Source organism: Vespula pensylvanica, chromosome 19 (genome assembly GCF_014466175.1).
Source record: "Vespula pensylvanica isolate Volc-1 chromosome 19, ASM1446617v1, whole genome shotgun sequence".
Taxonomy (NCBI): domain Eukaryota; kingdom Metazoa; phylum Arthropoda; class Insecta; order Hymenoptera; family Vespidae; genus Vespula; species Vespula pensylvanica.
This window is the reverse complement of record NC_057703.1, coordinates 490,914-512,973: the sequence shown is the minus strand read 5'-3', so window position 1 is coordinate 512,973 and position 22,060 is coordinate 490,914. Positions and strand designations below refer to the sequence as shown.

General features: G+C 33.1%; 1 protein-coding gene across 4 annotated transcripts; it reads right to left on the bottom strand.

Annotated features, from left to right (window-relative positions):
* Nucleotides 1–197: 197 nt before the first annotated feature.
* LOC122635736 lies at nucleotides 198–21,805 on the bottom strand. Of its 4 annotated transcripts, none has more exons than XR_006328735.1 (7): nucleotides 21,484–21,805; nucleotides 20,738–21,171; nucleotides 6,878–6,935; nucleotides 2,352–2,511; nucleotides 2,036–2,207; nucleotides 922–1,889; nucleotides 198–816 (listed from the first exon to the last, which is right to left on the bottom strand). XR_006328735.1 is itself a non-coding variant. In XM_043826288.1 (6 exons), the coding sequence occupies exons 2-6, from the start codon at nucleotides 21,158–21,160 to the stop codon at nucleotides 1,797–1,799; spliced, it is 906 nt and encodes a 301-aa protein (XP_043682223.1). In that variant the 5' UTR covers nucleotides 21,161–21,171; nucleotides 21,484–21,805; the 3' UTR covers nucleotides 198–1,796. The 4 variants fall into 4 exon arrangements, 2 of the variants coding, with proteins under 2 accessions (XP_043682223.1, XP_043682224.1); XR_006328736.1 differs by having other exon boundaries at nucleotides 1,042–1,889; XM_043826288.1 differs by having other exon boundaries at nucleotides 198–1,889.
* Nucleotides 21,806–22,060: the final 255 nt, after the last annotated feature.

The window sequence follows — 22,060 nt, the reverse complement described above, 5'->3', positions numbered from 1 at the left end:
AAAAACAAAAAAAAAATAAGTACTTTATACTTTTAATAACAGCTCAGACGTTGAAGTTAAAAATATTTGTTTTACGAATATTACCGAAGAAGTCTTTTATATTCTCTACGTCTTTTTTTTGAACGAATACGTACCTGAAAAAATTAAATCGATCGATCGTTTTTTGCCGAAGTATATTGGAGATTTATTTTCATTCGTTGAGTTTTTCTCTTAATAGCTTTTGTATTCTCTTTATTGTTGATTTCTCCTATATATTATCGGAAATGACAGGAATGTTTTATAGATCACTATATGAAATAAAATATATTTGAAATTTTAATTGTACCACTGTGATAATCGTCACGCTCTTGATATATTGTATTTAACTTGGTTCGAACAATAAACAAATTTTAGTGCAGAAAACGTGGCAGTGATACAAAAAACGATTTCATTATAATTATATATATATATATCAAGAGAACTATATACTCAACGATATTTCAGATCAATGAGATGATAAGTGCGTCAAATAGATACTATTTTCATATTGTTTAATTCGCTATATAGTAATTTAAAACATATTAGAATATTCAAGCCTTGATCTCGTCCATGTTCCTTCAGTCTTGAAACAGTATGCATTATCAATAACCACATGCTTCTACTTATTAATTAACTATTACTATATGAAACGGTATGATACAATACAGATATATATTTTCTCTTCCACAAAATCTTATATCATATATCTGGCTTTGCTACTTCATTTAAGGCCTTCTTCTTTATCATCCAATCTTGCGTTATGTGTATGGTCCCAAGATATTGATTTCAATATTCTCTCTATGTTTCACCCAAAAAAAAAATTATTATTATTTCAGTGTTTGCGTCTCGACCGCTTGCCTGACTATAAATTATACCAGATTCAGAAAGTTTAAAAATCATTACATATTTTATTAGCCGAAAGCGTCAGAGTTATGGTCCTTCTTTAATAGAGTTAATAAAATTGATAGAAAAAGAAAAAGAAAATCGACATTTTTTTCTACGAGTCGAGTAAATTTCACACACTTTTTTTTTCATGGTTCATGGTTATTATCAAGTGAAAGTATAGTGTGTCCCAACTAACAGCAACGAGTCCATGTAGAGGCACGGAAGAATCTCTCACCATGGTGTAGAGACTATCATTATAAATAAATTCGTCTTTGTCTGTTGAACACGAATCTACATCATCTTTATCATCATTGTCGTCGTCGTCGTCATCATCATAATACTTCCACGTTTAAATAGAAAGCAACTTGTAGGGCAATTAATATCGACATTTAACAGTCGATACAACGATTCGTATTTTATCATTGAACTATCTATGTATGAACGTTTACTACGAATCGTACTCCTCATAAAAATAGTCTAAAGTTATTTCTATCTTTTTTCTCTGTTCAATCTTTACAAATGAAAAAAAGAAAGAGATATTACAAACTCGTCATTCTCATGTGGAACATACATATCTTTTTTTTCCTTAAATACGCGCGTTTGCCTTTTTTGTTACCTATGGCTATAAGGAGTGCGAGTTTATGGTCCTGCTTTTCTAAAAAATGATCTTTAATGTGCATATATATATATATGCACGTGTGTATATGTATGTATGTATGTTGTATGTATGTATGTATGTATGTATGTACGTATGTTGTATGTATGTATATCTATGTACACAAAATTACGTCCTAAAAAAATGATCGTCCGATATTAAAATCCATTAAGGAAAACGTAATGATCGTTAGTTTTGTTCACGTTTCACTCGATCCAATTTCCACATTTGTTCTAATTCATTGCGAGTCAGTACGCGGTCTTAATTTCGCTCTTGCCGTTATCAAGAGATTATTTGGTGGCTCAATCATCGTTGGTTGTGATTGCTCTTGCTGGAATGGAATAAAAATGATATAATTATATTTGGTATAGCGTAATTTTTTTTTTATGAAAAAATTAAATCATTGCAAATTGAATGGAATGAACGAGCAGCAATGTTTTACAATTACTTTACTTACTTTTTCATTTCTCAACTCACCATTATTTGAATATGTTTTGCTCTTTGCTCTATCGCCCTTTGCAATGCTGTCCTTGGATCATCTTTAAAAGTTTCTTCACGAATTCTCTCAGCTTCTTTTCTAGATGCATTCTCTCTTTGCTTTTCTAACGCTCTCTGTAACTCACTTTTTTGATTTAACACGTTTCTACCTCTGGAAGAAAAAAGAATAAAAAAAAAAAAAAATAATAAATGCATCGCATAACAATCGTTATTAAAATGATCGATCAGAACGCAAAATTTTTGAATTTGAATTTTAAAATGCATATGTATAAATAAATGATATTATTCAACTTACATTTTCTGATTAAAAAGTAACTCTCTACGTAGATCTTTATGATTGGTAGATGTGAGGCAAGGGTTGTAAGGTTTCCTAGGTAAAATTAGGCCATCAGGTCCCATGTGAGGTGCAGGTGGTGGTGGCGGTGGGACACCCAAAACCGGTGCCATTTTTCTTCCTGAACAATCAATCATACACTTGGAGTTAGTCAAACGAGAGGAGTCATCGCTTATTCGATTATTCGCGATACGATGAACTCGATCAATAATCATTGATCATTTGTATTTTTTTTTTTATCAGACCAAATGAAATTCGAACGATTTTCCTTTTTTTTTTTCCTTTTCGCTCCCAGCTCCCTCCCTCGTTTCTTTTCCCCTTTCGTAAGGAGCTCAGACAATAATTTTAATATTCACCCTCCAACGATGCAATTTTTTCCCTAACTGAACCCTCCTCGGACATCGTGGTATATCACACTGAAGCATTTCCGGACGAACCGTATCAAAGAGTATGCTTTTCTATATAGTTTTGCTTATGGCTTCGCGTACTCACTAATCGGTTTAGAGTTTGAACGAGTCTACGGAGCACTACATACGTCCTATACGTACGTATATGTATGAGTATAACGTGTATATATATATATATATATGTCTGTGAGTAGGTATGTACGTATGTAATATTTCAAGGTGAAGCTAATAATATTATGTATATAAAATTTGAATCTCATTCGATATAATAAACCTTGATTTTTCTCAGCTTTCTTTTCTCCTTTAAAACGTCTTTCCCATGTCGGCTTATCTAAGACATATTCTCGAATAATTTATAAACGTTTAATTAGTTAAATATTGACGATTGAATTTGCTCGCTTATCGTTCGTTCTTCAACTCGAGATAACCGTAGTACTTTAACCCGAACAATAGTTACGAGTATTATTTTAAATAGATTCTTCTCGTCGTTCTAGTTTTCTCATTTATTATTCATTTAATACGAATATAGATTTTTAAAAATAATAAAAGATATTAATAACGTTAGATGGGAAATATTTGAAATTAGAAAAACTTTTTAAACCAGTTAACTATTGGAATCCGTTAGAGATTCTCTGAACTAAGTGATTTATGCGTTTATTTAAACATCGAATTTTTTATTTCACCATCAGCTTATCGCGTTAAAACTAATGGATCGACCCTCTTAAAACTTGTCGTTGCGATCAAAGAGAAAAAAATAGGAGGAGGAGGACGAGTAGAAAGAGTAGGAGAAAAACTGGAATGGAAGTTTGTGAGAAGTGTGTCACGATGTCGTTACATACGTCAAATATTTGCATAGGTAATGTTGAATAAATAATATGACATTGATAAGGTGTCTAACGACTAAACAAAATCAAGGTTGTCTCGCGAAGTTTCACGCGAGGCCATGCGAAACTTGTTTTTTTTTTTTTTTTTTTTTTTTTTTTTTTTTTTTTTTTTTTTTTTTTTTTTTTTGTAAAAAGAATAAAAAGAAAAAAAAAGAAAAGAAAAATGAATAAAAATAAAGATAAAGAAATACATTAATAATTCGTACAGATATTTCGCGAGACAAGAAATATGATGGATATGGAAAAGATCGATTTATAGAAAAATAATGATGAACAAAAAATAATGACAAAAATAGAAGGATAAAAAAGGAAGGAAAAAAGAGAGAGAGAGAGACGGACGGACAAACGGATACTTTCGTAATAAGAAAGACAAGGAGCAAGAGAGCCTCGAACTTCTTTTCCGGGATTAGCGCAGCAGGTCTCTCTTGGTAAAAGCAAGCAAGCAAGCAGTGCGACACTGCACCGAGGATGCATTTCGACGTTGCATGCATTCTACGGTAGCTTGTTAGACGTACGACTCTCTTGTTTCGATGGTTGTTCTTCTGTTTCAACTGAGACGGCTCGTTATACTGATAGGTAGTATATCTCTGACCGAGTGTTCCCCATGCAAAAAAAATCTTTTTCTTGGTGAGAATGAAACCGCAGGGTGCATTCAAAAAAAAAAAAAAAAATATCCACTATCTTGCACAAACCACCTATGCATTTTCGTGACGTTTACGTACGTATCTACACAGTTTTGAGAGATTACTTGTTCTTCGTCTTTTTTCTTTTTTTTTTATTTTCTGTTTTTTCTTTTAATGGAACATTGAAGTGATTCTTCGTCATTTGATTTCTTTCTAATAATTGAGTAACATAAGAATGATCAATAGAAGTGCTAAGTCATCGTCGATCGATAGAAAATAAAATGAAATCGAATCACAAGGAGGCTTCTCACTTTCTTCTCTCTTACTCTCTCGTCAAACGGGGAAGCGAATCCGATTCGGATTATTTGACTTTACGAGCGGAAAGTGAATTTCACGAACGAAAAGTCGACCATGCGTGACGATATTAGTCGTGTAAAAGAATCCCTCCTTCCTCCCAACCACCTCCCCTTTCCTTTTCTCGTTACAACGATTATACTCCTTTCTTTTCCAAAGTCGTGAGAGAAAGAAGATGAAAAGTGTCCTGATATTTTCTAAGACAAGAGAGAATACATTCTTTCTTTCTTTCTTTCTTTCTTTTCTATGACTTTTCTATGTTGTCTACGAACAATGATTTTCAAAAGTTTCTAAATGAAAATGGACAATTAGAAGAACGAAAATGATAAAATGTCGATTAAGAAATTTGCTTATATTTTTTTTCTCTTTTTTCTCATCTCAAATTTTGCACATTAATTAGAATATTAACGTTGAGCAAATTGCGAAAATAAAATTAGTGTAGATTGTTTGATAACTTTGTTATATACGCCGAACGAAAATTATTTGATGAGGTAATAAACCATGAGGTAGAGAGAGAGAGAGAGAGAGAGAGAGAGAGAGAGAGAGAGAGAGAGAGAGAGAGAGAGAGAGAGAGAGAGAGAGAGAGAGAGAAATTGGAGTAACGTAACTAACTACTACGATGACGTTTTATTACTAAAGAGAAACGAATCCAGACAAATCTCTCGAATTACTATCTCTAACTATTGCTGTATCCTTATTACAAAATATTTATTCTCTGTCTCTTTCGATTTTTCTTTTTTTTAATTCTTTCAAATAAAAAAAGAAAACGATAATAAAAATAAAAAAAAGAAATAAAAAAAGGAACGAGCATTGCATAATTTTTTCTATCGAAAGTGAAACCATCGATGCAAAGGTAATAATCAATCTAATTCGTTCGACGACTTTCTCGCCTGTCTCTCGTTTTATAAACACGTTATCGACAGTAAATCTTCGAACTTTCTAATTACAATTCGTTCCGTGTGAAATCGAAATATTTTTTGGATTATATATCTACAGGATGGACCAAAAGTTTCTAGATTTGTAATTTTACAATTTCAAAATCGTTTAGAAACTGTTTACCCTATAGACTGTGCACGTAAAGGATAATTTTCAGAAATAATTACTTCTAATTTTAATCAAGATATGTTTCTGAAATATAGAGTGTAAATCTAATCGTTAAATGGCTTATTATAAAAATAAAAATTATTATTTAAAATAACAATTTTCATTGCAAAAAAAAAAAAGAAAAAAATTGATAGCATTCAAAACCACAGACAAGTTTCGACGAAATGATAGTCACTATACCGAAAGGCTTATGTTCATTAATTTAAAGAGAGAGATAGATAGATAGATACAGAGAGAGAGAGAGAGAGAGAGAGAGAGAGGGAGGGAGAGAGAAGGAAGGTCCGGCAACGAACGAGCCGAACGAATTGTCGTGGCGAGAGGGAAAGGGCTGGAGATAAAAGTAATTTTCAGGCAGATGTGTACGGGCACGAAAGGGAGGAGAGAGATAGAGAGAGATCATTGCACCGTAAGGAGCAGCTGAAGTAGCGTGAGAAAATGCGTGCCAGGCAGCTCGTGATGAACGCCTGCTCTAAATGATACCGAGTTAAGGACACGTTCAGGAATGATTTTATACTAATTTCGCGAAAAAATGTATCTAATTAAATAACATCTAAAAAAAGGAAAAATTAATTTTAATAATTTAATAAGTAATAATTTTTTACTCGAATTCTTTTAGCTTTATTATATATATATATATATATATATATATATATATATATATATACATTGTTTTTTAAATGTATCCTACATTACCGACTGTGTTGCGTTAGATTTAATTCATTGATATATATATAAATCAGCTGATTTTACGCATTCAATAATCAATGAATCATATGAATGAATATTAACACGGTCGGTAACGTAGGATAAACTTAAAATATAAAATAAAATGAAATAAAAAATAATTGAAAATTCTAACGAACGGACAGCCCCTATAAAGATTTCCTTTTAAATCCATATTGTAACATTAAAAAGGAGAAGAGGAAATGTTACTGAAGGTTATAGATCATTTCTATCCCAGGCCGATGACACAGGATTTACTCGTCTAATCCGACTAATGGATCACCCTTTGTAGCTGGTTATAACTCTTTACGATGACACGCGATGGAAAAAAGAAAGGAATAAAGAGAAGATAGAATGAAGATCATAGAGGAAATCTAAAATGAGTGACTCACCGTTCGTCAAAACGTCGCAGCTGTCCGAGGAATCGTTCTTTAGACCGTTAGCAATCACCTGAAAAACAAGTGGTTAACTTGATTAACGGTGTTATTACCAGTTGGTAATACAGTTATTATTATATAAATATTTTATGGAGTATCGCAGCAATTTCTTTATTATTATTATTATTATTATTATTATTATTATTATTATTATTATTATTATTATTATTATTATTACTATTAGATATATCTCGTTCGTGAAATTGCATCGATTGCATTTTATAATCGCACGCATGATATAAAATCTAGACACAACCGGTTTGATCAATTTAGAATGAAAAAAATTCTTCTGCCATATACATCGAACTTTTTTTTTTTTTTTTTAGTTACGTACAAACGAATACTTGCAGTGTATTTATTCTCCTTTCAATGGCCAATGAAAAATGTCGAAAATTATTATGTAACCTTTCGATTTTTGGTTTTAGTTTTCTTCTTATTTTTCTTTACAAAAGTTTCTTCTTTAATAATTGTTAATAACAACAACTCGGAAGTCTTCTCTTCGATTCTGCGATTGTGACTTCCTTATTAGATTTTATCGATCTTCATTGACGTACTTGTTGTTCGTTAATTCTTTTATTTATTTTTGGTTCAGAGATTGATTCATTGACTACATGTATATCGATTTAATAAACTAGTTTATTCTACGTGAAATAATATGGACGATAATTTCATTGACCTAATTGAAAAATTCTACGCTATGAAGTAATTTCAATCGATCATTAATGTCATAAAAAGTAATTTCTATCCTTGTTCTATGTGTTTTCACGATCTAATGTCTTTTGAAATCAATGACAAAAAATTTCTCTCTTTTTACGATGTGAGAACAAACAATCTGCTAACGATCTTTAACATGACAAACGAATGCTCGACGATGATTTCTCTCGTTTTACTCTCCTAACGAATCACGGTTGAAAACGAAAGGACATGCTCCGACGTATGACTGAATGTAATTTAAGAGAATTAACGAACGAGGTAATTAGATTACGACTAAATTTCTGTAGTATCTATATCTACCATCTTTCATTATCAATTTAATTCAATGGAATTTCTAATAATACAATCCATTGTTACTAAATTTATCATAGTCCCTTGTGTTTTCTCAGCACACTTGACACGAGAATAAAAAATAATAAATAAAAAGAGGGGAAGAACTTCCGGACAAAAAAGTATGAAATATTTTTCACTTCCTTCCTGAGTTCTGGCTCTCTCCCCTTTATCTAACCGAATTCATTAGAACTTGTTTGTTTGACGCGTACGTAAACACGAAAGAGGGACGACAGAGAGAGAGAGAGAGAGAGAGACAGAGAGAGAGAGAAAGAAAAAGTTAGGGGATCTCTCCTAACACACGACACCATATACACACACTCACAGACACCATATGTATGTATATAGTTAGTGTAATGTCGCCTTCTTTCAAGTGTTTCGCGCTTGGTGTATTCGAAGAGCGAGTTAACGTGCATCTCGAAAGGAAGAAACTTATCGTTTGTTGGTCACGGTGAAGAAACTTTTGAGTACCGTAGCGTGTTCACAGAGACTCGTTTCGATGCTCATCATCATCTTTTGCACGCTTTGGAACTTAATATTTTCTATAGTTACTCGTATACAAAGTTTCTTATAGATGATCAAGAAAAAAAGAGAGAGAGAAAGAGTCATCAATGTGAAAAAAAAAAAAAAAAAAATATCTATTTTATTTTATTTCATTTTATTTTATTTTATTACGTACATTTTCTTATATCTTGTTCAAAACAATTTCTATAGATAATTTTCTTTCGTTAATATATAAAAAATAAATTGACAAAAATCACAATTTTAATATGCAATTAAATACGATTAATACATTTCCTTTCTTTTCATTAATATATCTATTCTTTTTTATTGAGAATAAATAAAATAAATAAAATCGTTTAAGCTTTTTGAAGGACACGTGCTCTCTCTCTCTCTCTATCTTTCTTTATGCTTAATCATATTTCATCGTTCGTCAGAAAGGAAAAAGAAACGGATTTTCATGGAAATATGAACGAGTTAACGTGCGAGAGCCAGGCGTATCTCTTACGAACTCGTTACGCGCACGAGAAGCTTTGTGCACATTCACGGAGAACGATGTTCTTTTTTATTCTTTCTTCTTTATCTCTCCCTCTCCTTCTCCCTCTCTCTCTCTCTCTGTCTTTATCTCACTCACAGTCAGTTTCGTGCGTCAACAAAAGATCGTACAAAAGGTGTCCTACAGAGAAACGTACTGCTTGCATAATGACACCAGACGTAATACCCTTTTTTCTTTTTTTTTTCCTTTTTTTATACATTGTGCATACGTGTCCTGATTTTTTGGAGCGCATCAATGTGCATACGATATTTTTGTTACGAATATCTTCTACATTTCGTTTCGTTTCGTTTCGAAAGACCAAAGTATCATCGTGAAACAACATGTTCGTGATTTCAATAGATACAAAAAATCAAAGGATTATCTGAAATATCGAGAGAAAAAAAAGAAAGAAAGAGAAATAATTAACTCTGGCCAATTTCGTAAGTGTTATTAAATCAATGAACGAATCATATTTTATTTCCACTTTTCTCGAGCTAAGAGAGAAAGGGCGGGAAAAGAGATGTTGAATGCATCGAAACACGAATGCAGTAAAGCGCACGTACGGGAAAAAATGCACTCTGGTTATATCGCTCGACGAAGAGCGACTTTTTCCGATCGCCGAGACTATGAATGGAACACGAATCGCGTCTAAATAATTGTAAGCTACCTACACGAGAAAATACGTTAATATACCTATGCACGGAACACAGATCTGAAAGAAGAAAAGCAAATTTTCTATTTCTTTCTCGCCAACCACTTCCCCTTTACCCCTGCCCCACTCTCTTCTTTTCTTAAGCCGATCGATTCGAACACGTTTATGCTTCGTTGCACCCTCTTGACACGGATATGAAAATCTTTGAGACGATCGAGCAATCGAACATCGAGCACGTACTACCCTTACGTCACCTTTTTTGGAAATTTTAATACTACGATACACGTCAAATAATTAAATTTCAAAAGTACTTTCATATCTCTCAGCTCGTTTGTTCTGTATTCTTTCGAAAGAAATTCTTACTTTTATAAAAGATCCGAGACGATTTGTTGGATTAAATTTTCAACTCCATGGAGATATCGAATTTAGTCGTCTGAATAATTTCGTGATTTTTAAAAGGCGTCGGCATAGCGAAAACAATACAAACTACGTCTAGAGCCCCGGAAGACGATCGCATTACTCGAGGGTACTCTCCAAGTTTAAAGGGCATAGCTTACGAACGAAAAGGGATCTCTCTTTTATAACTTACGCGTCGCGAATTAAGAAAAGAGATCTTTGCGAAAGACTAGAAAAAACTATGTATATGAAAAAAAAAAAAGGACAACTTTGACCATGGAATTCCTTACGTGATCGTTGAAATGACTCGTCTTCATGACTCACGATGATATTAACTAAGACGGAAAAGCGTAAGTGTTCTTTTAGAATGTCATCTGTGATCTTACTGGGACAAGATAATAGTCTAAATAATGGATCTTCAAGACAAACGATACATAATTGTCCTGTTGATGCATCTACGAGAAATTAAACAGAGAAATAAAGAAGAAAAGAAAAAAAGAGTGATACGTATATCGACGCTTAATAATCATCATTAAAATTAATTATTCGTCATAATTATCATCGAAATCTTTCGCTAATAATTCTAATGTAATTGAAATCGTTAAAAAAAATTATTGCATGCTTAAGAAAAGGAATAAACTAAATAAAAATCTATCGTACACGTGTCCTTTAAAAATTATTTGAAGATAATAATTACCTCGTCGATGATGCGAAGGATTAAAAAGAAAAAGAAGAAAAAAAAGAAGAAAAAAAGAAATAAAAGAAAAAAAATTCCAATATTTCGGGATCGTTTTGGGATGAAAACAAAGCTCCGAGAAGTCCTGTATGTCACGTCTTCGCGATATAATAATGATATGGATAGATAAATAGTTGGATAGAGAAAGAGAGAGGGAATGCACTTCCCGCTCGTTCGAGTGCACGATGCAAACTGACAGACGCACGAGGCAAGAGAGGAGACAAGTTCGCGCTCGTTGCCCATGTGACCTCTCTCTGTGTAACGGATACCGACACACCCATAATCTTCCATACGCATGAACAATCCTACACATGCATAGATAATGCCCACACAAGGACGACGTACGTATAGATAAGCGATAATATATATTACGCACATATACACAGATAATTTATATAGAGAGACACGTACTTACTTAGTTACAATGTACTTCGTACACACATATATATTCGTATAAATAGAATCTCTCTCTCTCTCTTTCTCTATTTCTATCATTTTCTCTCCATGATAGAATATTTTTGTCTTAACTCAAATTATCCGAGTACTCGACTTATTTTTTTTCTTTTTTACGTTCGTGGGAACAAGGTGAAAGGGCACAAACCGCTATCCTTTCATTTTTACCCCAAACGGAAGTTCGCCGACATTTAATTATGAGTTTACGTTATGTGGTCGAAACTTTACAAGTCGATGATTCGTGAGTTGAAATTCCCTTTTTTTTGTATCATTTTATAAAACAAAAATTAAATGATTTATCGTCCCATAGAAATTATTTCAAAGATTCTTCGACTTGTGGAGAAAAAAGAAAATTAATATTGTCTTCGACATCGTGAAAAAGGATTGATGATGCATCGAATAATTGCAAGAAAATCATATACACTTTCTAGTAGTCGAGATAACATGCTCCAAAGAACGTTTTAACTTCAGCGTCGATCATAAATACTTTTGCTCTTACTTTGAAATCATACGAGTAATGAATATCAATGAAAGGTAAAAAGGAGAAGATAAAAAAAAAAAAGTATGAAAAAAAAAACAAAAAGAAAAGCTTTATCTCGATCGCACATATCACGTATCAATATCAAACTTTATGATTAGTGTAACGCGAGTAATTACATAAAAACAAATAATTGCAATTATTAAATTAAAAGAGAAATATATATATATATACGTTCCTTAGTTTAGAAAAAAAAAAGATAAATAAATTTTTAAGATAGATCGATCCCGTACTCGACCTTTATTAAAAATCATGGAGAGGTGGATTCGAAAGGCGGCAGAATGAAACGGCGATCGCTATCTCTTGTCGAGCCCTTTGTTATTATCGAAAGCTTTCTTCGCCGTTGCAACGGCTGCAGCCACCTGCATCAGACCACGGCGACCCTTTAATAAGAGCAATACGACCTCTGGCTATTACCTGCTTCTTCTCCTTCTCGCATCTCGAATCCTCCTTGAGTCGTCGATAGCAAAGAACTCGCGGACGATGCACTCGCACATGTGCGAAATATTTTCTGTACTTTAGAAATTACTTGTCTTTTATGTATAATTTTCTTTCATTCTATCTTCGTTACAAACGCGTGATATTAATTCGAAATTAAGTAAAATATTTGTAAAAATTATAAGTTGTGAAATAATGTCCTTCTTCGTAATATTTCAATAGAAATGAATTTGTTATACGAAAGATTTGTAAATAATTTAATAAATTTTGTTTACGACAATCGTTGATCCATACGTCCTACTACTAATCTTTTAATCTAAACAACTTTTGGTGTAATTTCTGAAATTCGCGTGTATCTATACGAGGAAAGATAAACGCGTTGATCTCGTTCGAGATCGTTCACAAGACTGAAATCTCCGCTAGAAAACGCTTCCCGTCTTAGCCACCTGTTCACCAAGTACTTTCACTCTCTCGTAATCTGACCATCGAGATCGTCTTCGCGACTCGTTTAATCGAATTCCTCGTTCATCTTAACGATTAAATCCGTTCGATGATGAAGAAGAAACGATTGAAAAAAATATTTCAAAGCTCAACTAACGTAAAAAATAATTTTCCTTCGATCCTTCGATAAGTTACTCGTTAAATAAAAATCAATTGTAAATAACGCTGATCGATTTGTTTTCGATCGAGCAAATCAAGATGTTGTATTGCGTGCAACGAACTGATAAAAAAGGTTTGAAAAAAATCAGATAAAAGTCTAATAAAAAATAAAGGAAAGAAAGAAGAAGCGGAACGGCAAAGTGTTTTAAAGTAAAAGTTGCAGGTGCATCAACGCATCTTCCGGTTCATCAATGCATCTTCTGGCGCATCTTCGAGCGATAAATTTTGTACTCTGGTCTATTAGACGAGACGACATCGGCGGGTTCGACGATCGATTCTCGACGGCGAGCCGGAAATTGTGGCTGATTGAGAAGTTCGGAAAAGCAATCGAGAGCCGATAACGAGCACGTTGCACTTCCGACATCATCGAATACCTAATTCTCCTCGTCGCGTCAGCCATTTCTCTTTTATCTCCGTTATTGTCATCGTTTCGCGTCCTTTAATCCAGATTATATTTTCTTTGTCCTATAGATAATCACTTAATTAAATAATATTCTCAAATCGACGAATAATTTGTTAAAAATGACACGAAGAATATTAATTGATTATGAATATTCCTGTCTAATAATTTCTATTCATATTTCCATGATCTCCTTTCTTCTTTCTTTTTCTTTTTTCTTCGAAATTATTCAAAACAGTTCTCTTCGTAAAGGACTGAATTTAACTTGAATCGATTTTTATTAGACGATAAAAAAAAAAAAGAACTTCAACCAGAGGATCGCGTTCTACTCGATCGCATCGAACTGGACGCAACAGTAGCTAGTAACAGTAACAGCAAGCGTTGAACGATTCTCATCACGAGTAGAGGAAATTCGTTCAACCGTTTAGAAAGCGAACGCGACGCCTGCAAGTTAGGCTTTGTTTTCTCGCATCCCTGAGAATTGGAAAAAGCGAAACCGAATGTTGTTTCCCTAACTAACTCTTTTCGAAGAGGGGAAGGATACGACGCTATTTCGAGCTTCGTCGATGAACTCCTCTTAAAAAATAAAATAAGAAGCTCGTTTATTACGTTACGAAAATATTTGAAGTAAAAAACAAAATTAATTTAGTAAACAATTATTTCGACGACGTTACGACGATCATATTAAATTTTTTAATTTATCACAGACATCAAGAGGAAAAGAAAATGATAGCATACAGGAAAATACACGGTCATTCGTTAAATCGTCCTACTCACCGTTTGAGTACTTATACAGGAATCTTCGTTTTCTCTTTCATACTTTATGATATTTTAACACGCGGGAAGAAACGATTCTATTTTTTGACCAATGCAATTGTCCTATGCAATTTTTTTTTGCACGCGAGCTAGTAGAAACAATGACGAAAACGTGATTCATCATTTACTATTTTCATAGTCATCACACAATCCTATCTCTCTCTCTCTCTCTCTCTCTCTGTCGTAATTACAGTGATAACACTTTGAAAATATTAGAATAAAGATAGTTCCTTTTATCAAATTCAAAATAAAAGATAATAATTATGTTTTTAAATTGATTATTAAATTCACGATAGCTTTCAAATGAAATTTATTTATGTACATATATCTATAATATATATATATATATATATATATATATATACACGTTCGCGATTCATAAAATATTTAAGGAATTAGTCTCTGATTAAAAACCGATCGGTCATGGTATCTGAGCAAAGCGAACGTTAAATTTTATCGTCATGAAATCATCTCAGCGAGAAAGAAGTCACATAGTCATTTGCTTGCAAAGTCGTAAGAAAATCTTAAGGTCTTTTCTCTTTCTATCTCGTGGTAATGACTTTTAAATGCTCACGGCGACGTTAATATGCCGTGAAGTCGTCAGACGCAACAATTTTACGCGATCTGTCCCTCTTATTCTTAGAAAGTAACATTAGAACCGAGAGAATTCTGCATCTTTTGTTATTTTGTTTTTTCTCTTTTTTTTTTCTTTCCTTTTTTTAAACTTTTTTTTTTGACTCCTGCAACGACAGACTACTAGCAATAGAGTACACGAACAATAGCCGAGTGCACTTTTACCTTTGCATTCGAAAATAATCGTTTCACGCGGTCTCTCTCTGTTCTCATATTATTTAAAAATCTTTCATATACGTACGTATATTTATATATCTAAGTACGTATGATATTATAGTCCAAGGTTATTCGTAATAAAAGTAAAAATAGAACGTTATTGGAAATTTCCTAACCGTGAACCAATTCTTCTCGCGCGTTAAAATTAATTTCAAAACTACTTTGTTTTTACACGAGATTTTTCAATCGAACGATTGTATTTATTTACTATTAATTTCATTGATGAAAAATGAAGACTATTATGCTTGAAGCGTGCACCATGTTCTCTTCTAACGGCGTTAAAGATCGTCGACGTTATACTACATATGTACATACGTATGTAAGTTTAAAAATATAACTCGTTCTCCATCATGTACTTACGTACTTCCGCGTACATAAGACGCACGTGCATTTATGCTCGAGTTCACGATTACGTCTGTCATTTTGCAAATTTAACACGCGTTTTTGCTATTCATTTTTTATCTTTTATCTTTTATTTTATTTTCTTTTATCTGCTTCTTTTTTTATCCAGGACGTCCAAGTCGATTTATCTCGATAAACGTCAACGCGCGCGAAATTCGAAATTACAAATCATTCATCATTCTAGATGAACATTATTCGGCTCAAAACCTAAACAAAATTTTTGCTTAGAGAAAATAGAATGGATTAAGGAAATATTAAATGTTAAAGAAAAGAAGAAAAAAAAAAGCAATAGCGAGTAGACACGTTAAAAAAAACTACGATCGAGAACGTATACAAGTATGTATTATAAATCATTTTTAATTATCCTTTTTCTTCTTTTATCATACGAAACGAAGTCGATCGAAAGTCGTTCGAAATTGTTGACCGGTCGATCGTAGGAAATGATTTCACACCCTGTATATAAGAATCTCAGTCTCACAAGGAGAATCTAGTTCTGAACGCGGTGCAACCAGTTTGCAGTTGAATTAATCTTTTAAGACCGACAACTTGGTCACTTTGAAAGTATACCGATCGTTTAAATCGTTCAAAACCGTGACTCTCAATACAACCAATTATCAATAACATTTTCTCTCTATAAAAAGCCTTACTATTAGCAAATTTTTTTCATTATAAAAATAATGCGACAAAAACGAATATATATATATATATAAAATATTATATATACATGAAAATTATTACATTCGAAATTCATACGTTTCCAAATACTTTCCTGCTCTAACTCGAATAAAATAATCGTTAAAAATTTCTTTATTAAATTCCACATCGCATTTTTATGAGCTTATGTCTCTAGACGTACGTAGATATAAATATTTGCGAGAATATTAATTCAAAGGACAATGGAGAGAAGAATGATCGCTTGGTCGTAGATAAAAAGTTTCAAAGTGTATGTAATAAAACAATTAGAAAGTTAAAATTACCACTTGAAATAATCATTGTAAAAGCAAAACGGAAGAATGCAAAACGGAAGAATAAAAATAAATGTATCTACATTATAAACTAGTTTCTTAATAAAAAATCATTCGAATGTGTGGTAGTTAGCCGACGATTAATTACAGAGATAACGACATATTCAATATCTTTTATCCTTATAGGAAAAAAAAAAAAGGAGATATAATTTTTCCGTTTTGTTAATGCTAGATAGACGCTAATCGAGCTATCGAAAAGGTTTATGTAGTCGATATCTAGTCTAACGATTGGCGGTTTCAAAGCAAATCTTTGTCTTAAATTTACGAGCAAAGTACGCCAGACGCGAACCTACGATAAGCGTTATCTTATAATTATTCAACGGATGTAACCATAGTATGCACGCTACGGGGTCGCCTTTTATAAAAGGCATGAGCTTCGTGCTACGTTCAAATCGAATGTATAATAAATCGATATCGTTATCATTAATACCGAAGAGACTATATTATTTAAATATTTCTTATTATATCACTTTCTATATTTTTCAATATTATTCTTAATTATCTCGTATCATGATATAAGATAACAAACTATTAAGAATTACACGCAAAACAAAAATAAATAAAAAAAGAATATCTTCACGAAGTCGTTTAAATAATTCATAAAAAACACACACTCCCTCGTTCATAAATTCAATGAGTACGAGTGCGAATTTTTTTTAATTAGTGGGTCACCCAATGTAGTAATGTCTGTTATATGCCATAACTCGAAAGACTATCTTCTTTTTTTTGTTGTTTAAGCAAACAAATATTAATTATATAGATAGGTGTACGATAAGTGTACGTGCGTGAACTTAAGTAGGCGAAATACGTCAAATGGGCGTGCAAATACAAAACGCCTTCGTGTTACGCAATTTTACATCGTTGCAAACAAGCATATGTGTATATATATATTATATATATATACACACATACACAACATAGACACACACGTAAATTTTTAAATACGTTTCGAATGAATGTTATCACATACTGAAGAGGATTATTCAGATATGAAAAAACTCATGTACGTCGTGTTTTAATTAAAAAAAAAAAAAAAATAATAAATAAATAAAATAATAAAAAAATAAAATGGGATAGTTAACTTGAACTTTTGCATCCTTTTATTCTAGTAATGTTTGAATTAACAACGAATCTCGTTCATTAATAATAATAATAATAATAATGTTATCCCATATATTCACATCGTATAATCTTTCTGTCATACACGATGCTTTCGACTTTAATCTAAATTAAATGATTTTGATTATTAAAAGTATAAATACATAGAAATACATACTAGAATTTCGACGTGGATCACTCGCAGCAGATTTTAAGTGTCCGTTGAAAAAATCTGTTTATTAAGTCGTACTGTTAAAAAAAAAAAAAAAAGGAGAATGCTCCAAAGCAATTTCGATGAAGAAAATATATATATATATATATATATAAAAAAACAACTTCGTTGTTCGATTCAAATCTAACTCGATGAACATCAAGAGATCACTAAAGAAGATTGTCACCACTGATTTAATTGATAATGTAATAAAATCGATAAACGTAAAAAAAAAAGAAGACAACACCTGGTACGATAGGTACGTACGAAACTAAAGGAGTCAAGAAAAATGTTTAAAGTACGAGCGTAAACATCGAACTGAAGCTCCGCTACGGCAAGCTGCACCTCGAGACCACGCTGGCTCCAGCCTTAATTAGGCTGCTTTCACACTGAACGCTTGCCTCTAAATGTTTTCACGCCTCTCTCGTCCGACTGTCTAACTAGAAAAAGAATTCGAGAAGACTCACGGACCCTTCAAACAATAAAAAAGAATACGACGATAAAATTGATCAATGCGAGATAAAAAGATTATATTTTTCAGATATTATTCGAGTTCTAGAGACAAAATAGATCAATTGAATAGAAGATAAAAATTGTAATTATTTTTTTTTTTCTTTTTTTAATTACCGAGTTGTAAGATTAATCGACGCAAAATAAGATAATATAAATAATTAGCAAAGTTATTTGTCATTAAACGTTAATTCGACAATTTTTCTTTAGCCTTTTCAATAAATATGAACTTTTAATGCGATTCTACGATAACCAATCTGAGATAGTCGGTGCAATTGATGAGAAATTCGATAAAATATTCATCGAAACGTCTCTCTTTCTCGAGAATACAGTTACGAGACTGAGAAATTGTTTCTACCAAAAATAGCGCGATTCCGATCGAATGTTAACATAGGCGGTCAATGCCCTCATGTTGTTATATATATATATATATATATATATATATATATATATAATCTATGTATATATCTATATATGTATCTATGTATAAACGTATGTACGTAGTATTAGCAAGCGAATTTCCGCTTAAAGCTATTCGCGTTCGTATGTGGCTCGAACGTAAAATAAAACGGTACAACATGGAAATCTTCAGGAAGTCATTGGAGTTGTTGAACCTTTTAGAGATTGACTCGATCTACATTAGATTTCGAACGTTTTACAACGATCCATAAGAGATAAAAGACAATGCTAAGAAAAAAAAAAAAAAAAATTAAAACAAAATCTAATACCATTCTAACAATTAAATAATTATTGATCGCGGTCGATAAAAAAGGTACCTACTTGTCCTATTACGTATAACTAGACAAAATGACGGCTATGTTTTCGATGATACGATAAGTTCTTGATATATAATAACGTGAAAAATAACGTGTGAGTATGAAAGCCCCTTAATCCAAATTCCGCACAAAGGAAGGCATCCGTGGAAAGGAACCTGCAACAGGCCCGCATCTTCCAGGTCCGAACCTAATTCATCTCGGGGCCCTCTGCATGTCGTAGTACGATCACCTTGCACGCTACGATGCGTCTCTCTTCCAGGAATTTTAAGAACGAAACATCTGTCGTATCCGTACAACGCATCATTCACCTTTTCTCCAGGATGATGATCAACAACAACGACGAGGACGAGGACGAGGACGAGGACGAGGACGAGGACGAGGACGAGGACGACGATGACGACACCATTATCAAATTAATAATAATCACAGCGATTGAAAATGTTTTTTGTCCCGATTGCTATACCTATCGATGAAAAAGCTGTTGGAGCAACAGATATAATTTTCTATCACATTATTTCCTATATTCCTTTCGTTCTACTAATGACATACCAAGTAGGTACCTATAATATAATACCTGGGTATGTGTGAACTCTTTAAACCTGACACCAGTGGAAACTTCATTAACGATGAAACTGGTTCTTGCGGTCAAAAGTAACTATATTTCTTCGTTTCCTCGAGGATAACTCACGATTCAAGATTGCGCTACGTATCGGTTTACATGTATCTACGTATATAAAAGCTATATGTATTAATATGTACATAAAATATAATATAATTCTGTAAAGTACGAAGGAGAACACGAAGATGTGAACTAGATGAAGTATCATTGAATTCTACGTAATTATTGAATAGTACGCATCATTATGTTCTCTACGAACGCGGTAAGAAAGAAGAAAAGAAAAGAAAAGAAAAAAAGAAAAAAAAAATTGCACTGCATCGTCGGAGTTAAATGTAACAATCGACGTTTATAAATAACAAAATAAAACTTGTTAAAGCTTTTCTCGATGTCGATGAACGAACGATATCTATTTCAAGGTTTATTCCGCACGAGTGACTTTACTGTTTCTTCGGCAGAACACAACGTGACATTTTTAACTTTTCACGGATGCGTAATCTTTGTATTCGTATCGTATACGACATCGTATGTACGCTCGATATATCCTGGAATTTGTTTAGGACACGTTCTTTGCACTTTGCGATAAATCAATTCTACTTACTTAAAATTTCCATACGTCGGAGACCATAACCTCGCCTTTCCCATTTCGACATTCTCAACTATGCATATTTAATCGATTCGTCGTCGCCGATCATTAACAATAAACGTGGTAACACTGTTTGAGATTACTTTCGATTCGGTTCATTGAATAACGCTACTTAAAATAAACTACGTAAATAATTTACGTAACGCGCATTCTACGAACGCCTAACGTACGTAGTATATTACTTACGCGGTGCTTGCTAATATTATCTAAAATTTCGATAGAAATTTAAGAAAGAGGATCGAGAAAACGTCGTAATATTTGTCGCAATAATTAATTAAGAGGGACGATCAAAATTGGAGCATTATTATCATTATTATCTGTTAAATGTTATTACGTAGTTACTAATTCGAATCACGCGCTGTGGTCACGTGATACGCGTCATTCTGCAACGACGCAGATATGTATTATTTCGTGACGCAGCGGGCATACAATTAGCAAATTATTAATATTATGATTATTACGATGCTCTCTCTCTCTCTCTCTCTTTAGTACAAGAAAACGAATGTCTCTTACCTTTTTATCGCAAAAAGAGAAAGACGGCGAAGAAGACGAAGAGGAAGGCACTTTCGTAGAGAGTTCGACGATGAAATCTTGAACGTTCGTCGATACAAAAGAAGACGATTCCTTTCGTTTCTCATCGGCGTTAACTTTCAGAGATAACGACGTGGTTGACGAAAAAGAAGCTAATTCTTTTGTCTTTATTCTCGAACAATTCTCGTTCTTCAATTCTTTTTCTAAGAATCCTGGCTCGCTCAAACACTTTTCCAAACTGGCCGTGGAAGCTCTTTGTTGCAATGCAGTCGGTGAATTCGGCGTAGATTTGGAAAATTCCGATTCGTTTTTCAAAAAACGATTATCCTTTGCTTTCTCACGTATTCGCGGTGGGTCCTGATCGCGAAAGATCCTTCGTTGGACCTTCGAAATCTCGCACATCATCGAGGATTATCCTAATATGCGCACTTATTATTTCGGGGACATCGTCCTTCTTTTTTTTTTTTTGGAAGCAATGCTACCAAATTAACGATTACTGTGTACGCGTATATATATATATATATATATATATATATATATATATACACACACGTATGTATAATCGTAATTACAATCATAATTGCAAGTAATTAAAATACGAGAAAAATAATCGACGAAACTCGTTCGAATGCTTGGATAAATTAATATCGAACACGATCGTCGATTTTTTAATAACGACGAATGAATTAATCAAATTGTTTTCGATAAATTCGAAAGGAAATACGTACTTGTAATTTGAAGGAGAATCCTTTCGGAAATAAATCTTGTTTTGGCACGCGTGATAGAAGAGAAAAGAAGAGATAGAGGAAAAGAGAGAGAAAGAGAGAAAGAAAAGAGAGAGAGAGAGGAAGAGAGAGCGAAATTAACCTCTTTTTTTCGTAACCACTATACTTCCGCAACGTGCAGGAACAAGGCAACGACTATCCTCGCGAAGGCTAAATATCCCCGTGCGTCATACAGTAGGACATCTGTTGTCCTTCTCCCTCCGAGCCCTTTCCCCTTAACGTCTCTCCCTCTTCTTCGTTTATCACGTGGCACTACTTATTCTATCTATCTCCCTCCCTCTCTTTCTCTCTTCCTCTCTCCTTTTCTCTCCCTCTTCGTTGTACGTTCTCTTTTGTCGCCACCCTTTGCACATAAAAAAATTGTACGAACCCTAAGGGCCGTCGCTTAGGCTCCTAGACACGACAGACGACGTTTCTCTACTCTGACGATTTTCTCTCTACATATGTATATATATATATGTGTGTATCATACATATAAATATGTGTATGTATATATATATATGTGTGTGCAGTTAAAACT